This window comes from Panthera pardus, unplaced genomic scaffold, assembly GCF_024362965.1.
Source record: "Panthera pardus isolate Hobbes unplaced genomic scaffold, ASM2436296v1 HiC_scaffold_5, whole genome shotgun sequence".
In the NCBI taxonomy this organism is placed as follows: Eukaryota; Metazoa; Chordata; class Mammalia; order Carnivora; family Felidae; genus Panthera; species Panthera pardus.
The window spans coordinates 8272674-8288763 of record NW_026526980.1 but is presented as its reverse complement, the minus strand read 5'-3'; the positions used below and the strand labels follow the sequence as shown (position 1 = coordinate 8288763).

The window sequence follows — 16090 nt, the reverse complement described above, 5'->3', positions numbered from 1 at the left end:
AAGTTTCTGATTGTGGACCAGCAGAAAGGGAGAGAACAGCTCCTGCCCCGGTGTTCCCTGAAATGTTGGTCTGGTGTCCCATAGCAGCTGGAAAAGAAGAAGTTAGAAAATCTCCCTCTGTTGGTCTCACTAGCCCAAGGACAGTAGCTGAGTGGGTGTGGCATGGCACCCCTCTCTCTAGCTGGGAAAACACGTGGACTCTTGTCCTCCCAGGTTGCTGACATGGCGTCAGGCAAACAGATTCAGCTGATCAACCGCAAGTCCCTGCGTGCTCTCACTGCCCAGCTGCTGGTGTTGCTGATGTCTTGGGAAGGAGCCGCCCACCTGTCTGTCGATGAGCTCAAGAGGCGTTATGAAACTACCCACAGTGCTCCCCTCAACCCCTGTGAATATGGATTCATGACTTTGACCGAACTTCTGAAGAGTCTGCCCTACTTAGTGGAGGTATGAATATTGACAGTTCTGTGGAGCCGTCTTATGAGAACCGCTGAACCATGTGTTTCTGGATCACTTGATGGTCTGGCTTAGAGGATGTAGAGCTGGAAGGGACCAGTCGGTCATTTCGTAGTTGAACAAACTGAGGCGTAGCAGGGGTGTGGTTTGGACACACAGGGGTTTGGGCACCTTGCCCAAACGAGTAGCAAGCTAAGAGGGAAGCCTGGGCCTCCCGAGTCTCAGGCTGGGGTGCTTTGTTATATACTGGCTGCAGTTTGCTACTGTTAGGGATGTCTGAATTAGATGGATTTTGTGGGGGCTCCGGGCGACTCATCATTCAGGCACAGGTCAGAAAGGAAGGCTGGTCACCCAGGTTGCCTTTTAAGAATAGCACTTAAGGTTAGAAAAATCATAAGACAATACTACAGAAATAGATAAAGCCCACTCCACCCCACAAAATTATCAAAATTGACCCTAGATGTTAAAAATTCGACCAGTTACCACCAAAGGGGCTATAAGATTGTTGAAATTTATGCCAGGACCAGATAGGTTCACAGTTGGATTTTTAACTGACTTTTAAAGCATAATTCCAACTTCCTAAAAACGATTCTAGGCCGTGTTGAAAGCACATAACTCACCACTTCATTTTATGAAGCCGAAGAAACTTTAATACCAAAACCTAAGAGTCCCCCAAAAAACAATGGTTCTAAATAGGATATTAACCAGTAAAATCCAGCAACATAGAAAGAGAGTGGTATACCGTTGTTACCAAATAACCGTGTGATTGATAACTGAATAATTAAAAGATACTGACAAAAAGTCTCTCCTTGGCCAAACTTAGGCCAGGCTCCTGGGAGCCGCCTTATAGACTAGACAATGACCTTGGATGTCTTAGTAATTTTCCATCCACCAACACCCCCTCCCTCCTTGCCTATAAATCCCCACTTTTCTCTCTTGTATTCAAAATCGAGCCCAATTCTATACTGTGGTTCTTTCTTTTCCTTTGTTGTGGTAGTTCTTAAATAAAAGGTATTTTTCCTACTTTAACTACTGTGCAGTTCTGGTTTGTTCTCCAGTACCAAATCCAACATTTTCTAGAGTCTCTCGGTTCTCTGTTACACGAACACTGGTTCTAGGAGGTGTAAATAGATGATCCAATACAAGAGGCTTTCTGTGGCCAGTGAGGGTTGGGAAATATCCCTTCCCTTAGAGATTTTCAGTGTAGAGATTTTCAGTGTACGTTAAGACTCTGGAAAGTTTTCAGGTAAAGGAATTTGTTTACTCGAGGACAGAAAAGCTTTGGGGTTTCTTCCCTTAATGCCCCGCAAGAATACCACTGTCGTCATCCTGCAGCACAGTGTTCCTTGGAAGGCCACTTTGGGAGTGCGAGTTCCCTGGGCTCAGTCCCTGCTGTCTGATGCAGTTCCCTTCCCTCCTCACTGCCTCCTTGTTTGAGACCCCAGGTTGGCTAGTTTGCTTCCTTTCTGACACACAGTTCCCTCAGACGTCTGCCGGCTTAGAGGCACAGATAGAACCGAGGTTTGCTCAAGGCGCTGCTTTCTCTCTGAGGAGATCCTTGGATGAACCCGTCCTCCTCCTCCCTGGCTTGTTGTCCCTTTTCAAGTTGACTTGGTGCCTTTTCATTCTCAGCTGGAGGCCCGGACCCCTGGGGGGCAAGGCCAATACTCTGGGAGTTTCTAATGCCGTCTTTTTCTCTTGAGCCAGGTTTTTACTAATGACAAGACAGAGGAGTGTGTGAAGCTCACAAGCCTGTATTTGTTTGCCAAGAACGTGCGGTCTCTACTCCATACTTACCACTACCAGCAGCTTTTTCTCCATGAGTTTTCCATGGCCTATACCAAGTATGTCGGAGAAACACTGCAACCCAAGACCTACGGCTACAGTAGTGTGGAGGAGCTCTTGGGAGCAATCCCTCAGGTGCGTGTCTGCCGAGCTTCTTGGAGAGCGACTTCCGGGACAGCCCCAGGCCCATCTCCTGCACAGAAGGTGGAAATGCTGCCGGGTCGATGACATGGCGGGCATTTTGAAAAACATACCATTGGCATAAAATGAATGACTTCAGCGTTTCTCCTTCATTCCGCGAGCCTGTATTAAGTTTCTGTCTGCCAGGTGATAAGGTGATGGAGTGAGGTCAGAGCACCTGAGCAGGTGATGAGGCAGTGCGGTCGGTGCAGCCATTTTTGGGTGCAGTGAGGAGGGACCACGAGCTGGGCCCGTGCCCGGGCTTGGGGTTCGTTCTAGGGCCGAGGTGTCGGGGACACGTAGAAGTGAACCCTGTGACAAAAGGGGCTGCGTAAGCGGATGCAGGGTAGTGACCAGCAGTGTGGAAGGTTCAGGGCATTTACAAGTAGGCAGGGGCCCATCAGGGAAGCAGGAGCTCACTTGCGGGGGCCTTCCTCCTTCAGGTGAGCGGGAGGGCCTGGAGGGGAGGGCAGGGGGGAGTCTCAGGTGTGTGTGTGGAAAGCACCAATGTCACTGCTGCGACCCCGACCGGTGGGAGGGGAGGAGGGGGCTTGGCGAGGATCCTGGCCGTGGCCGGAGTCCAGGTGGGAGTGACACCCAAAGCGCACCTGTGGGAGAGGGATGGGGGAGGCAGGGAGGACCTGGTGAGGCTGAGGTCGGGGGCTCGGTGACAGGCGCGTGTGGGGCGGTGCAGGGAGCCAAGGACCTCTGCTCCGCTCTTGCTCTGCTAAGGACGTGGAGAGAGGACTTCGTTTTAGAAGTAGGACCGGGGACTTGCTTTGATTCATCTCCATGAATCCTCTTAGGGTATGTTTACTAGAAAAATTAGTAAGGGCTCTCCTGTGAGAACTGTCTCCTTTAATAGACCAGAAGTGGTGTTTGGGAGATGGTCTTTGGAAGAGCCGCAAAGCATATTTTTAAAGCTGAGTCTCACCGTTTTTAGACTACGCGTCTTCTTTAAGGGACGTGTTTCTGCCAGCTTCTATCACTTTAAAAGCTAAAAGAAGCATAGAAAATTTTTCCTTGGCGTCACTTTCTAACTTGTGAGGTATTTCGGGTCAGCACAGTTGGTCACGTTCTGCCTGGATTTAGGACTTATTTCCTCTCCTTTTCCACTGCTTAACCAGTAGTATGTCTTGTGTGCAGGTGGTCTGGATCAAAGGACATGGTCATAAGAGAATTGTAGTGTTAAAAAATGACATGAAAAGTAAGTAAGCACCCGTCCCCTCCCCGCTCCGGAAACCCCGGTTGTCTCACCGACTTCTCCCTCTGATGGGCCCTCTTGGTCCTCCAGGCCGTGTGAGTTCAGTCGGGCTCTCCCCTGTCAGTCCTGAAGACCAGCCCTCGGCCACGGAGCGCATCCCGGCGGCGCCCGAATCTCGCACAGCCCCGGAACTCAGACTTGGAGCAGGCAGCGATGGTAAGCGTGGAAAAACGGAACGAAGCTTGTGAGCTGCTGCAAGTGGCTGGGAGTGGGTAGGGGGTGGGGGTGGAAAAGGACCACAGTGGGTTGTTTTCCTTTGTTAAAGTCAAGTCTTACGTTTTCCAAAGCAGTCCGGCGTTTAGCTGGTACCTGAAAACCTGGCCTGCTTTTGATGGCATTTTATGGTTAGCGGTTAAGGCTCTTAAAGCAAGTGGACGCCCCTGTAGTGACAATATGTGAGCCTAGTTCAGATGTTCGAGGACAAAATTTCTTGGACACTTGTTAAAACGGTATTTTGAGACTATGGCAATAGGGTCAACTCTGCTGCACTAGAGGAGGGAGATCGAACTCAGCTCTGAATACAAGGGTGAGGGGGGCAGTGGGACTGGGTGGCTCAGTCAGTTAAGTGTGCGACTGTTGATTTTGGCTCAGGTTGTGATCACAGGGATTGTGAGTTCGAGCCCCGTGTCGGCCTCTGGGCTGACAGTATAGAGCCTGCTTGGGATTCTCTCTCTCTCTCTCTCTCTCTCTCTCTCTCTCTCTCTCTCTCTCCCTCTCTTTCTCTCTCTCTCTCTCTCTCTCTCTCTCTCTCTCTCTCTCTCTCTCAGAAATAAATAAGTAAACTTAAAAGTGGGGTGGGTGGGGATGTTTCAGTGAAGGAGCAGAGTGAGGGGGGACATCTGGGGTGGAGGATTGGGGACCTTGTTCAGAGAGCAGGGGTGTGATTTCTCACAAAACCCCGCAAGACATTTGCTAAGAGCAGACTTGGCAAGGACCGGACAGACATGGAAGGCCAAGGTCAAGGCCTGTGGGGAAGAGGGATCAAAGGGCCTGGGCTAAAGTTGGATCAAGGATAGTCTTTGTCACAGGATCTCCCTGGGAAAGACTGGATAATAGTATATTAATAATACTAAGAACAACAGTGGCTCACTTAGATTTTATGTGGAACCTTCTCTGGCTAGAAGCTGGCTTGAGCTCTGTAGCAATTTTAACTTTATTGTAAGGGTTTTGGGTGGGTCCATTGCTGTGTATGCGCCTTCAGTCTTCATACGACCGCGTCAGTCGCTAGTTAGAAGTGTTGCCGTGGCCTGTGCGTGTCCAGCGCCTCACGTGTGCAGCGTGTTAGACTTTCTAGAGCTCCTGAAGGACCTCTGCGCCCTCAGCTGTCACGCGTTGCCTCCAGTCTACAAATGAGGGACCCAAGTTCTGGGAGGTTAAAGGGCTTACTTACCCAGGTTCACTCAGTTGGGGAGTGACAGACCGGGGTTCAGCTCTTCCGGTTTGGAGCTCTTGCTCATTTAACTACTTTATACACCGTCTGTGGATTCTTGTTTTTCCTCGTTAGAAGCCGATTGTGGAACCCCCCCTCCTTTTTTTTTTTTTTTTTTTTTTTTTGGCTCCAGCCCTTAGGAGATTGCTCTTCCTAAGAACGGGAAATACTGGCTTGTGACATTTCCCTCACCAAAGAGTGACCAAGGCCTTTCTGTTAATGGCTTTTTTTTTTTTTTTTTTTTTTTTTTTAAACTGAGAGTTTTTGAGTACTTCCTGGCCTTTTTCGTCCTGAAGGCCGGGAAAGAAGGCCTCAGGCACAGTCTCACGGTAGAGTCACGCCTGCCTTCTCTGTCCAGGGCCCCATCAAACCGACCAGGAGCTCCTCCGCCTGACCAACGACTCCCCCGTGGACCTCCTGTGTGCGCCCGTCCCGTCATGCCTGCCGTCCCCTCAGCTGAGACCAGATCCTGTCATCCTCCAGTCTGCTGATCTCATTCAGTTTGAGGAGCACCCTCAGGCGCCTTCTGGTAGGATGCACTGTGTTGTTGCGGCGGTTTTCTCTGTGGATTAAAAGAGAAAAGAATGATGCCAGTGTGGTAAACGTTAGATGGAGGTGGGGAGCACCTGTGGTTTTTCAGGCACAAAAATACCTGCACTGATGATGATTATTCAGGACGCTGTTTTCCTGTCAGTCTTCCTGCACAACTAGGCTCACAGCCCGGGGTGGCTCAGGGAGCGGCAGGCCCGGACAGGCGGTGGGTCGGGAGGGCTGATGCAGCCGGGCTGTGGACAAGGCCACAGGGGCGTGTGGAGGGCTTGCTGGGCGTGTGTTCCCCGCCTGCGTAAAGGGCAACGGCTCGTGGGCGCACCTGGCCCCAGCCGCACGCGGCAGCCTGGTCTGGCCTAGAGTTGGGTGGCTGCCCCGCGTCCCTGGGCCTTGTGAGGCTGTGAGCAGGGGGGGAGGGGGGGGGCGTCTGTGACGTGACATCTGGGCTCTGCACAGTGATCTGAGAAGGGACGGGAAGCTGGCCGCCTGGAGCACTGACCTGGTGCCGGCCCCGCGTGTCCCCCTTGTGCCTGACCCCACGCTTGGGCTCACAGGCATGTTCATGCTTCACCAGAACCACAGCCTTGCAGGGCAGGTGACGAGGGGTGCAGCTTGGGCCACCACTGGAGACCACGCTGGCCCCAGGCTGCTGGACTGGGAAGTGGCTGAGCCGGGATTTGAACCCCAGCCTTCATGTCTTGCTTCTGTATCACCTGGCCTCCGCAGAGGATGGCCCACCGCCTCTGTCGAGGCCCTTCCCTTGTCGCCTTTGTCTATCACGAGTTCTTCTCCGCTCTGTGTACTGTTTCCGGGGAACGCCAGGCACAGCCTCGTGTTGCCCGGTGAAAGAACTGAGGCTGTTTATCTGGAAAGTGGGAGGGGAAACATACACGTGGCTCTTGCCCCTAGAAGGTGTGACCTGTGACAGAAGCAGGAGCGTCCGTCCGTCTCAAGGAGGCACAGCTAGAGGGGCGTATGGTGGATAGTAACGCTTCCGTGGGGTTGTGGCCGTGGTGCATTTAGTAAATGTGGGCTCCCCCATGCGCGCGTGACGAGGGGCACAAATGTAATTGCAGTGGCGTCTGCTGTTGTCCTGAGTGTCGGCCTGAGCAGGGAGCCGGGGCTCTGCATCCCGACTCTCACTCTCTCCTCTCTGTGCCTTCGGTGCGAGAGCCCCTTACACACGCAGGGGGCTCTCTTCCAAGCAAAACTGGCCCTGTGTGTATAGCGGGCCAGGTGTTTGGGGCTCAGCCAGAGAAAGAGCAGCCTGTAAACACTGCCGGAAAAGTGGCTGTGTTTCACTGTCTGGGTACTTGAGAGTGATCCCGACTCTGCAGCTCTCTCCCTGTCTCTGCCCACCTTAGGTCCACGCAGAGTGCTGTCCTCTGTCCGTGGAAGGGCCCGGGGCTTCCTGACACTGAGGTCCCTCCTGGTGTGAGAGTGTTCGGGTCCCAGGAGGCTGGTGGGTCTTTCCCTGACAGAGAGAATGATTAGGCAGAGGATCCAGAGTGGGGAAAAAATGTTTCTGAACCATTGGCTGTTGAGTTCTGGCCAAAATGAAGTTTTTAAAACCTGCTCATTCCCGGGAGAGCCGATGTGCAGTTTATAAAATACGTGACTTTAAATGACTCAGAGTGACCACATAGCTGGTACGTACATTGTGACCTGGGCATGATGTTTGGTGGGTTGTTTTTGAAACATCTTTTGAGGGTCCCAGGGTGGCTCAGTAGGTTAAGCGTCCGACTCTCGGTTTCGGCTCAGGTCATGATCTCACGGTTCGTGAGTTTGAACCCGGCGTCGGGCTCCACGCCGACAGCACGGAGCCTGCCTGGCATTCTCTCTCCCTCTCTCTCTGCCCCTCCTCTGCTGTCTTTCTCTCTCTCTCTTAAAATAAATAAACTTTAAAAAAAGTTTTACAAGACATTTTTTGAGGTAATCTTAGAAACTAAAAACCAACATGTCTGGCAGGTCCTGGAACTGAAGGGGTTTGCTTTTCTGTGTTTACAGAAATCATGATTTTAACCCAAGAAGAGAGCATTGAAATTCCAGTACCAGTAAAGAACAAACACCCAGCCTCCGAGTCCAGCTCACCCTGCGTCTCAGCAGCTGCCCCAGTGCCTCCCTGCCCCTCCTCGGAAACCTCAGAGTCCCTGCTCGGCAAGGACCCCGTGGAAAGCCCGGCCAAAAAGCAACCCAAAAATAGAGTAAAATTGGCAGCCAATTTTTCCTTTGCACCTATAACCAAGCTTTGACTCGCGTTTTGAACATAGAATTAGGATGGGGAAACGCTGTCTGATTCTGCACACAAAAGTGGGTTCAAAAAACACAGCCTTTTCTGTTTGAATGAAAACCCCCTAGAAGCCACTTACTTCATCTTTAGATGTATCCCATAACGTTTTGTTTCTTTTACATTGAACACAGCCTTGAGCTGAAATGTTTTTCTTTTTTCCTCCCCTAATTATTTGGGAAAAAAACAACAAAAAAGCCACCCCAAAACCTCCTGGCATTTGTTAAAGAATTGTTAATATATTTTACCCAGTTTTTCTTATCACGAAATGTAACGATGTTCTCTAAGAAGAAAGCAGTGAGAACTCAGCTCGAAGGGAGTGGTTTTACTTCCCTTCAAGCCACACCCGTGGTCGAATCTTACATGTAGCACAAGATAGCCTCTGAGCCTTTGCTTCCTGGTGTTTCCAGACAGTCTGAATCAAGTGCATGGTGTGTCTTTGCATTGAAGCCTGCTCCGCAGCCTGTGCGTCCACACACGGAAGCAGAAGGGCGGGCGAGGTGGTGAGAATGTGTTTTCACGTTGGATTAGGAAGGTTCCTAGCTTCCATGTGACTTGTAAGCGTGCCTTGGTTTCTTTTGTTTTTTGTAACTATGTCTGTAGTTGACAAATGTGGCTTCATGACAAAAATTTTTAAATGTGTCCGCTTCAGGGTTCCACGTAGGAGCTTTCTAGAAAGTTGAGGATGTTTTAAGCTTCCCTTTTATGTTCCATTCCAGTTTGATAGGCATTGGGTTAAGGAAAAGGAGATGGCCTTGGTGTCATGAATTGAAAGTCAGCATCTGAATTCTAGCACACAGTGTTGTGTGTTGAGAGGCAATGTTGGGAAGAGAGTCTGATTTCCTAAAATATGCATGAAATGCATAAATTACAAATCAGAGCCGAGGGGGTGCATTAACAGGAGTGATACCGATACTCTTTCCACTAGGAAGAGACAGAGTTCTATCTATACGTGTGAAGGCCAAGGTTGATCATCTTAACCTTGTATTTGTCATTTTAAACCTGGTTTCGGTAGCCGGGAAGCTTTCTGCGCGAGTGCATGTGTGTGCGCGTCGTGTTGCCTCCGTGTCTTTTAAGAGTGTCCGCTTTTACTGTTACTTCTCGCTGTTGTTGGAAGCATGTTTGGTTGTTTTGTGGTGTCTGATGTTGCCCTTTGGGAAAAGCCAGCCTCTGAGGGAGCACTGCCCTGTGGAATGACCTTCGCCTCGAGGTGGCAGAGGCATCCGGTGACGGTGACCTCTCACCCCTCCTGGAGAAACCTGACATTTACAATGGGTTGTATTTGTTGGGCAAAAAGGCGGATTCATTCATAGAGCAGAGAGAACCCGTGGGCTTAAGGTCTTCTGCTACGGAGATGGTTTCTTTGGGGGAATTGTTCATGTTTTGTAATTTCTAGAAGGCCGGAGAGTGGGCTCTGATTTCTGCATAGCCAGCATTTGCATAAAATGCCACAGAACAAGGGCTGGAGAGAGATTTTTACAAGTCAGGTTTTTGTTCCCCAAAATCTCTAAAATGAAGCCAGTGATTCTCAGTTCTCCACACATGGCCCCAGTCGAGATGGAACAGCACTGGAAAAGCCTTGCAAGCATTATGGCCCCTCTGCGAACCCTCTGGGAACGAAGGCATTTCCTCTACAGACATAGGACGGCAGGAAGTCAAATACAGATGTGCAATTTTTTTTTAAGAAGCTTTTAAACAGTGTAATAAAGTTGGTGTTGAGAACCTCAGTTGCCTTATCCTGAGACTTCTTAAGGCTGAGTTTGCACTCTTGGACTTTAGTTTTGCTCGCAGATGCGGGATTGACTTTAAAAACGTAAGAGGTACCATTACAAGTCACTTAGGGACAGTCTCAGAGCGGCTTCTTTGAGCAACAGACGGAGAAGAGCCTGCAGACGTACGCTGTCGTGGGAGTCTGGTCGACCGAACCGCTCGCCGGGGTCACCAGTCAGCCTGGGACGCGTGTGTGACTCTAACGGTCGCTGTTGGAAGGTGAGAGAACACAGCGAGAGCTCGGTGTGTCGGTAATGTACTCCACAACGGCCAGTCTGATCGTGAGCTATTTTTTTATCCAGAGGCTTAATTAAATGATGTGACAAAATGATGTATGAGAATTAAGACAATGAAATTCTTTATTTCTGGGTGGAAAGATGTACCAGATTAGATTTATCTGTTTAAAAAAAAACAAAAACAAAAAGGCGTCACCAAACCCCCCTTTCCCATCTTGCACTGTTTGTTTTGGATTGGGCTTGGGGGAAGAGATGTTTTTCTTAACTGTCTACTTTGTTTCAACACTTTCTTTGTGGTTCAAGTGCTGTTTTGTGTGTTGGGACCAAACAGTTGTCAATAAACTTTACAAAGCAAGCATCTAATTGGAGTTTTCTGAGTTGATGTGAGATTTGTTTGTGGGGTGGGATGAAAGGCCAGTCCAGCCCTCTCTCCGTGTTGGGTTCCCCCAACTTCTCACCCCTTCTGAAAAGTCTGTCAGGGAGAGCACATCAACCTGACATCTCAGCGGCCCTTTCCGTTTGGCACACGGCCCTGGACGGTGGCCACGCTGTTGGTGCTTCGTGTTCTGGACCGTCCAGGGTCTCCAGCCGAGTTCCAGGCATGATCACACGTGGGGCGAATGACAGTAGCCGCAAACCCCCTCTGGTTATAAGCCTGAGATGATCCCTCGGATCTCTGTCCCTGTGAGAGAAATCCATTTTTGCAGGCTACCTTGTTTTTTGGCCACTCCCTGGGCATGCTTTCCGAATAAGCCCATTTGGAAAAGACTTCTTACACAGATTCCACTGTGAAGCCCGTCCCCTGAGACCACCGTGAGCCCTTGCAGGAATCTGAAAGCACCCAGAAGACACCTGAATGTTTGGATAAATTGCTTCTTCATGAAGTACAGTTATTTTTTAAAGCCCAACATTAAAAAGCTCTTAAAAGCCCTTGGCGATCCTTTCCGAACATCTTCCGCTGTAGCAAACCTTTGCGGAAAACCTTGGGCGGCCACCGGTACCCCTTTTGAGCGAGGCAAGGAGGTTTCGTGGGTCCGGACTGGGATTTGCGATGGGCACTGCCTCTCTCCTTGTGCATTTCCACGCGGTGTGGAGGCGGTGGCTTCGGAGATGGCCGGCTGAGTGAAGGCCCCCCTCTCCTTGCACAGGAGGTGGGTGTCGACATCTAGAACCTGGCTCCAGAAGCTTCGCCCTAGCTGTTCCCTTCACCACCGTGAGGAGCGTGGTGCTCTGGGATTTCTCTTCCTGTTTTCTAGCTGCTTCATGGGGGCAGAGGCCGAGTCTCGGCTCAGGAGCATCCCTGCTGCTTCCCGTACCGGTGACCTGCCGTAGCCTCCGCCCACGCCGTGGATTGGACGGGTCGCACGTTGGCCCTGGGCCTGAGCAGGAGCGGGCCCCCTGACTCGCTGCCCCATGAACCGGCGGTCAGGGTGGCCTCCACTCCTTTCTTACCTGGCCTGCACTCCTTTACCACCCGCTCCCACGATAAATAGGAGATAATGGGCAGTCTGCTGGTTAACAGCATCAGCGTCCCCTAATGCCAGTCTTTGGGGACAGATGCAGAGAAGACCGAGCCAATTCACTTGTCTGCATTACTCCTTCCCAGGAAAGTTCTAGACTCTCTCCCTGGGAGGCTGGCAGCCCTGGGAAACCGGAGGAAATAGCCGGTTGTCTCTGGGACAGGGTCAGCAAATGATGGAAATGGCGAGAAAGAGAGAACCCACCCCACCCCCCCTCACTTTTCAGGTGCACAAGGCCAGGAGCTTAGAAGATCTCAAGTCAGAAATAGAGGGCTGGTACTTTCCTCAGCAAGGCGAAGAGAACAATTCCCATTTCCTGGGAAGGAAGGATTTGGAAATGGGGAACTCGGAGCACAGAGGAGGAAGGAGGGAGGACGTGGGTGGAAAGCAAGTGGTGGCTGCCACAGTATGAACCAGCCAGGAGCGCTGTGGGGGGTCAAGGGCAGGGTGGAGCCATCTCTTCCGGCCATGGGAAAGCCTCTCCTAACCCCCTTCCCCGAAAGCCTTCCCAGATGCAGGGCCTGGCCTGGGAGAACCCCCCACTCCCGCTTCCCACCCTTTGTCTCTCAGGGTTTATTTTATTTTTTTGAATTTTTTAAAACATTATTTTTGAGAGACAGACAGAGCGTGAGTGGGGGAGAGGCAGAGAGAGGGAGACACAGAATCCGAAGCAGATTCTAGGCTCTGAGCTGTCAGCGCAGAGCCTGACACGAGCTTCCAACTCACAAACCACAAGATCATGACCTGAGCCGAAGTCGGACGCCCAACTGACTGAGCCACCCAGGCGCCCCCTCCCTCAGAGTTTCTGATGTCACTCACAGTGAGTGCAGGCAAGTGACCCACAGGCTTGCAGGGACCCTGCCCTCGGTGTAGGCAGCCTCTGAATCTGGTGTGTGGCCCAGACGTGGGATCGGGAAAGAAATCCCTTTTCGCTTCCCTACGTGAGGAGGATAATAGAGTTTTGTACGTGTATGTGGACTCTGAGTCCTGACCCCACCGACCTCCCCTGTCTCCCCCCACCCCACCCCACCCCCGTCACGCGTGAGGACGAAAGTCCCAGGTTTTGTTGGCTGTCAGCTGGAAGCCACCTGGAGGCCGTCTACCGTTCCCTGCCACATGGGCTCCCTCACAATGGCAGCTTAGTTCATCCAACCCGGGAGGAGAACCTCCTCCAGTCCTCTAAGAAGGAGCCTCACAGAATGTGACCTCATCAACGGAGGGGCCTCCCGTGGTCCTTGCCAACTTCCGTCAGGTAGAGGAAGCAAGCCACAGGCGCCCAGGTGATCCTGGAGTATTTGACGAATGAGGGAGTGACCGAGGAGGAAGGCCTGAGACACCCAGTCGAGCTCCTGGTGTGAGAGGAGAGGGGTCCTGGCCCTAAACCTTCCGAGGGCCGGCAGCCAAGTTTCACAGCCGCAAGGGCCCCGAGAGACCGACTTGTAGTCCACGCGCCTTCCACCTCCGCGCCGAGGTTTCCAAGTGGGAACAGGAGGCTGCGAGGACTGAAGCAGAGAACCCCCCACTGGCCCCGCGAGGAACTCGGGGCTGGGCATGTGACCATTAGAAAAACAGGACAACAGCCCCGAAATGGAATTGCTGATGCTAAGCTCCATGTCACCGAATCGGCACTTCCCTACCGTTTTCGGCTCTTCCAGAAATAGAATCCCGAACCAGTCCTTCAGGAGTCTCCCAATCGGCTCTGATCAAGTAATCTGCCCGACAGAGCCCTGTGGCCCCCTATTCCGTTAGCTGCCCCTTCCCACATTCCCGCCGCCTCTGTGCTTACCGATGGCCTAGGGGGACAGAAAGCCCACAACTGTTCGTCAAGACGCAAAACCCGCCACAGCTGCTTCCCCTGCGGGCGGAGAGTCAAGGAGCCACATACACCTTCTCGGGAGAGAAATAAACCTTGGTGGGCGGAGGGGGCCCCGGGGGCCGGCTAGCAGTGTCCTAGGCTTCTCTAGAAACGCCATGGGGCCTGGAGTGAGGTCAGCGAGAGGGCGACAGGGAGCTGAACTGTCTCAATAAAGCGGGAGGGCAATTGCTGATGGGGAGGCCGGGGACACACGTGAGCCCCGTGGGGGCTGGAGGCAGAGCTGGTGGCAAAAGGAGTGGCCCATCTTCACTGGTGCGTGTGGCTGTGATGCAAACCCGCACCCACCTCCGTAAGCATTCTGGAAGGTCGGCTTCACGTCCCAAGGCCTGTGCAGCTTGCCTTCTGCGGCGAGTGGGGAAAGCTGGTGAGTTCCCTGTGGGACTTGGCGGGAGGAGGGAGGGGACAGCCGTGGGAAGGGATGTGAGGGGTGTGGAGAGCTGGTGGGGGGCGCGGTCCAGGGCACGTGTGACTCAGGGACCATAAGCCCCGGGAAGGTGTGGACATTTTGGAGAAGCACGGGGAGTGGGGCTTCAGGTGACATTCAGGTTACGACGACTCTTGTCGCCTGTTCCCCCGTCTGCTCACGGTCAGCTTCACGAGGGCAGGCCCCAGCGGGTCTTACTCTGTGCCCCAGGCCCCCCAAGAATCCTGGCGAGGCTTGGGCAGCCTTCTGACCGTGGCTCCTAAGAACCCGCTTTTCTTTTTTATTTTATTTTTTTAATTTTTTTTAACGTTTATTTATTTTTGAGACAGAGACAGAGCATGAATGGGGGAGGGGCAGAGAAAGAGGGAGACACAGAATCAGAAGCAGGCTCCAGGCTCCAGGCTCCAAGCCATCAGCCCAGAGCCCGACGCAGGGCTTGAACTCACAGACCGCGAGATCATGACCTGAGCTGAAGTCAGATGCTTAACCGACTGAGCCACCCAGGCGCCCCGAGAACCCGCTTTTCTAAGCGCATCGTTAGTGCCTTATCTACCACGTGCACTGCCCCAAAGCCATCCCACGTAGTTCATGTCCCGCGAATGCCCCACTGTTCTCTCTCCATGTGACAGGGCTGGACGCGGAGGTGCAGAGCCGGGAGGCATCGTCCGGGCACACCCGGGAGGGCTTCGGCTGGGATTTTTCATCCCGGCGGGTTGACTCCACGCGGAGCCCTTCTTCGCCTCCTAGCTTACTTGCCCTTTTGCTAAGCCTGCTGGTCGGGGGTTTTGTTCAGATTTAACCCCGGTGAGAAGGCCTAGCCCTGCCCTCCTGTTTGACGTCCGTCTCCCCCACTGGAACGCAAGTTCCAGGAAGGCAGCACCGCCCCCGCCCCATTCTTCCGTGTCCCCTGGTCCCTGCCGGGTGCTGCCTTCACCGGGGGCATTAAACACACGAACGAATGGAAAAACCACCTGGTGTTTGTTCCTCAAGCCGGCTTTCCCGAGCGTCTTGCCCCGCTCTGGCGCTCACTCAGCCCTCCTGACTCAGGACGTGGCCACATCCCGCGGGCCCCTTTGACCAAATTCTTAAGGTCGCGGAACCTCTGTGGATGCTGCAGAACCTCCGGTGTTCCTGCTGCTCCTCCAGTTTGTTCCCTGAAAGGACGGTGTGAGCAGGGGTGTGAAGCCGGGCGAACAGTGAGGCTGGAGGTGGAAAAGGCCTCGGAGGTGCTGGGCCTCAAGTAAAACGTTGCCAACTGGGCCCAAGCCCCAAGCCTTTACGATGAGGGCGGGGGGCAGGTGCCGGAGAGCTTGGGCCTGGGGAGCAGCAGCACGTTAGATCTGCACGTTAGGAAGGTCGTTGTGGCTTCAGCGTGGCGCACGGGGTAGACCAGAGGAAGGGCTGGCAGGGAATCTGAGGAGTTCGTGGCACAGGCAGTGACGCGTGAGGGCCCAGGAGAGGTGACAACAGGCGGCAGAACGGGAACCACATAACCCCAAGAGGCTTCGGTGGCTGCGGCACTACAGCTGAGGGGACACGACGGGGTGGAATGGGGGGGGGGGGGACGGTGTAGGAAGGGTCCGGGTCCAGGGGGGCCTTTTCATCCGCGTGGGAGAGGCCGGATCTCGCCCTAAAGACGCGGGCGCCTTTTCACAGAGGGAATGACATTTACGTTTGCGTTATTCAGAAAATCAGCCGGCCGCTGGGTGGAGAGTGACGGGTGCTGAGGAGGCCAGTGACGAGCCACCGCAGCTGATGAAGCAAAAGGTGACGGTGGCTACACTGGGGGCGTTGTGGTGTGGACAGACTCTGGGGAAACTCAGGAGGCAGAAGCTAAGGACGCGGCAGTCGGGTGGGTGTGTGGAGGAACGGCCGAGTCAAGGTCAAGTCCTGGGACAGTCGTTCTTGAGATGGGAAACACCAGGGGACGCTGAGGCAGTGTAGGGTGGGGGTTGGCCGACTTTTTCGTAAAGGGCCAGAGTAAATATTTTAGGATTTGCCGGCCATGAGGTCTCTGTCATAACTACTCAACTCTGCTGTTGTAGCTGAAAGCAGCCAGAGACACCAGAGACACAAATGCTCTTGACTATCTGCCAATTAAACTCGATTTACAAAAACAAGTGATGGGACAGTTGACTGACCCCTGATCTAGGACACGGCACATTTGACGTGCCTACTCTGGTTCCAAATGGAGATCCTAGGAAGCAGTTGGGGGAAATGAGTCTGAGCACAGGGTGGGGAAAGGTCTAGGTGAAAGAGAGACTCCAGGAGCAGTTGGGGGCCATGGCCATCTAAGGCCAGGAGAAGGGAAGAGCAG

At 52.9% G+C, this 16090-nt stretch overlaps 1 protein-coding gene across 7 annotated transcripts in view; it reads left to right on the top strand.

Annotated features, from left to right (window-relative positions):
• MARF1 (meiosis regulator and mRNA stability factor 1) overlaps positions 1-10311 on the top strand; it is a 39345-nt gene extending 29034 nt beyond the window's left edge. For all 7 annotated transcript variants that reach the window (XM_019468671.2, XM_019468670.2, XM_019468668.2 and 4 more), the window contains 6 exons: positions 214-444; positions 2161-2373; positions 3565-3625; positions 3713-3838; positions 5470-5640; positions 7668-10311. In XM_019468671.2, coding sequence (XP_019324216.2) covers positions 214-444; positions 2161-2373; positions 3565-3625; positions 3713-3838; positions 5470-5640; positions 7668-7912 — 1047 coding nt within the window. In that variant the 3' untranslated portion in view covers positions 7913-10311. The remainder of the gene's footprint in view (positions 1-213; positions 445-2160; positions 2374-3564; positions 3626-3712; positions 3839-5469; positions 5641-7667) is intronic.
• The last annotated feature ends 5779 nt before the right edge of the window (positions 10312-16090 follow it).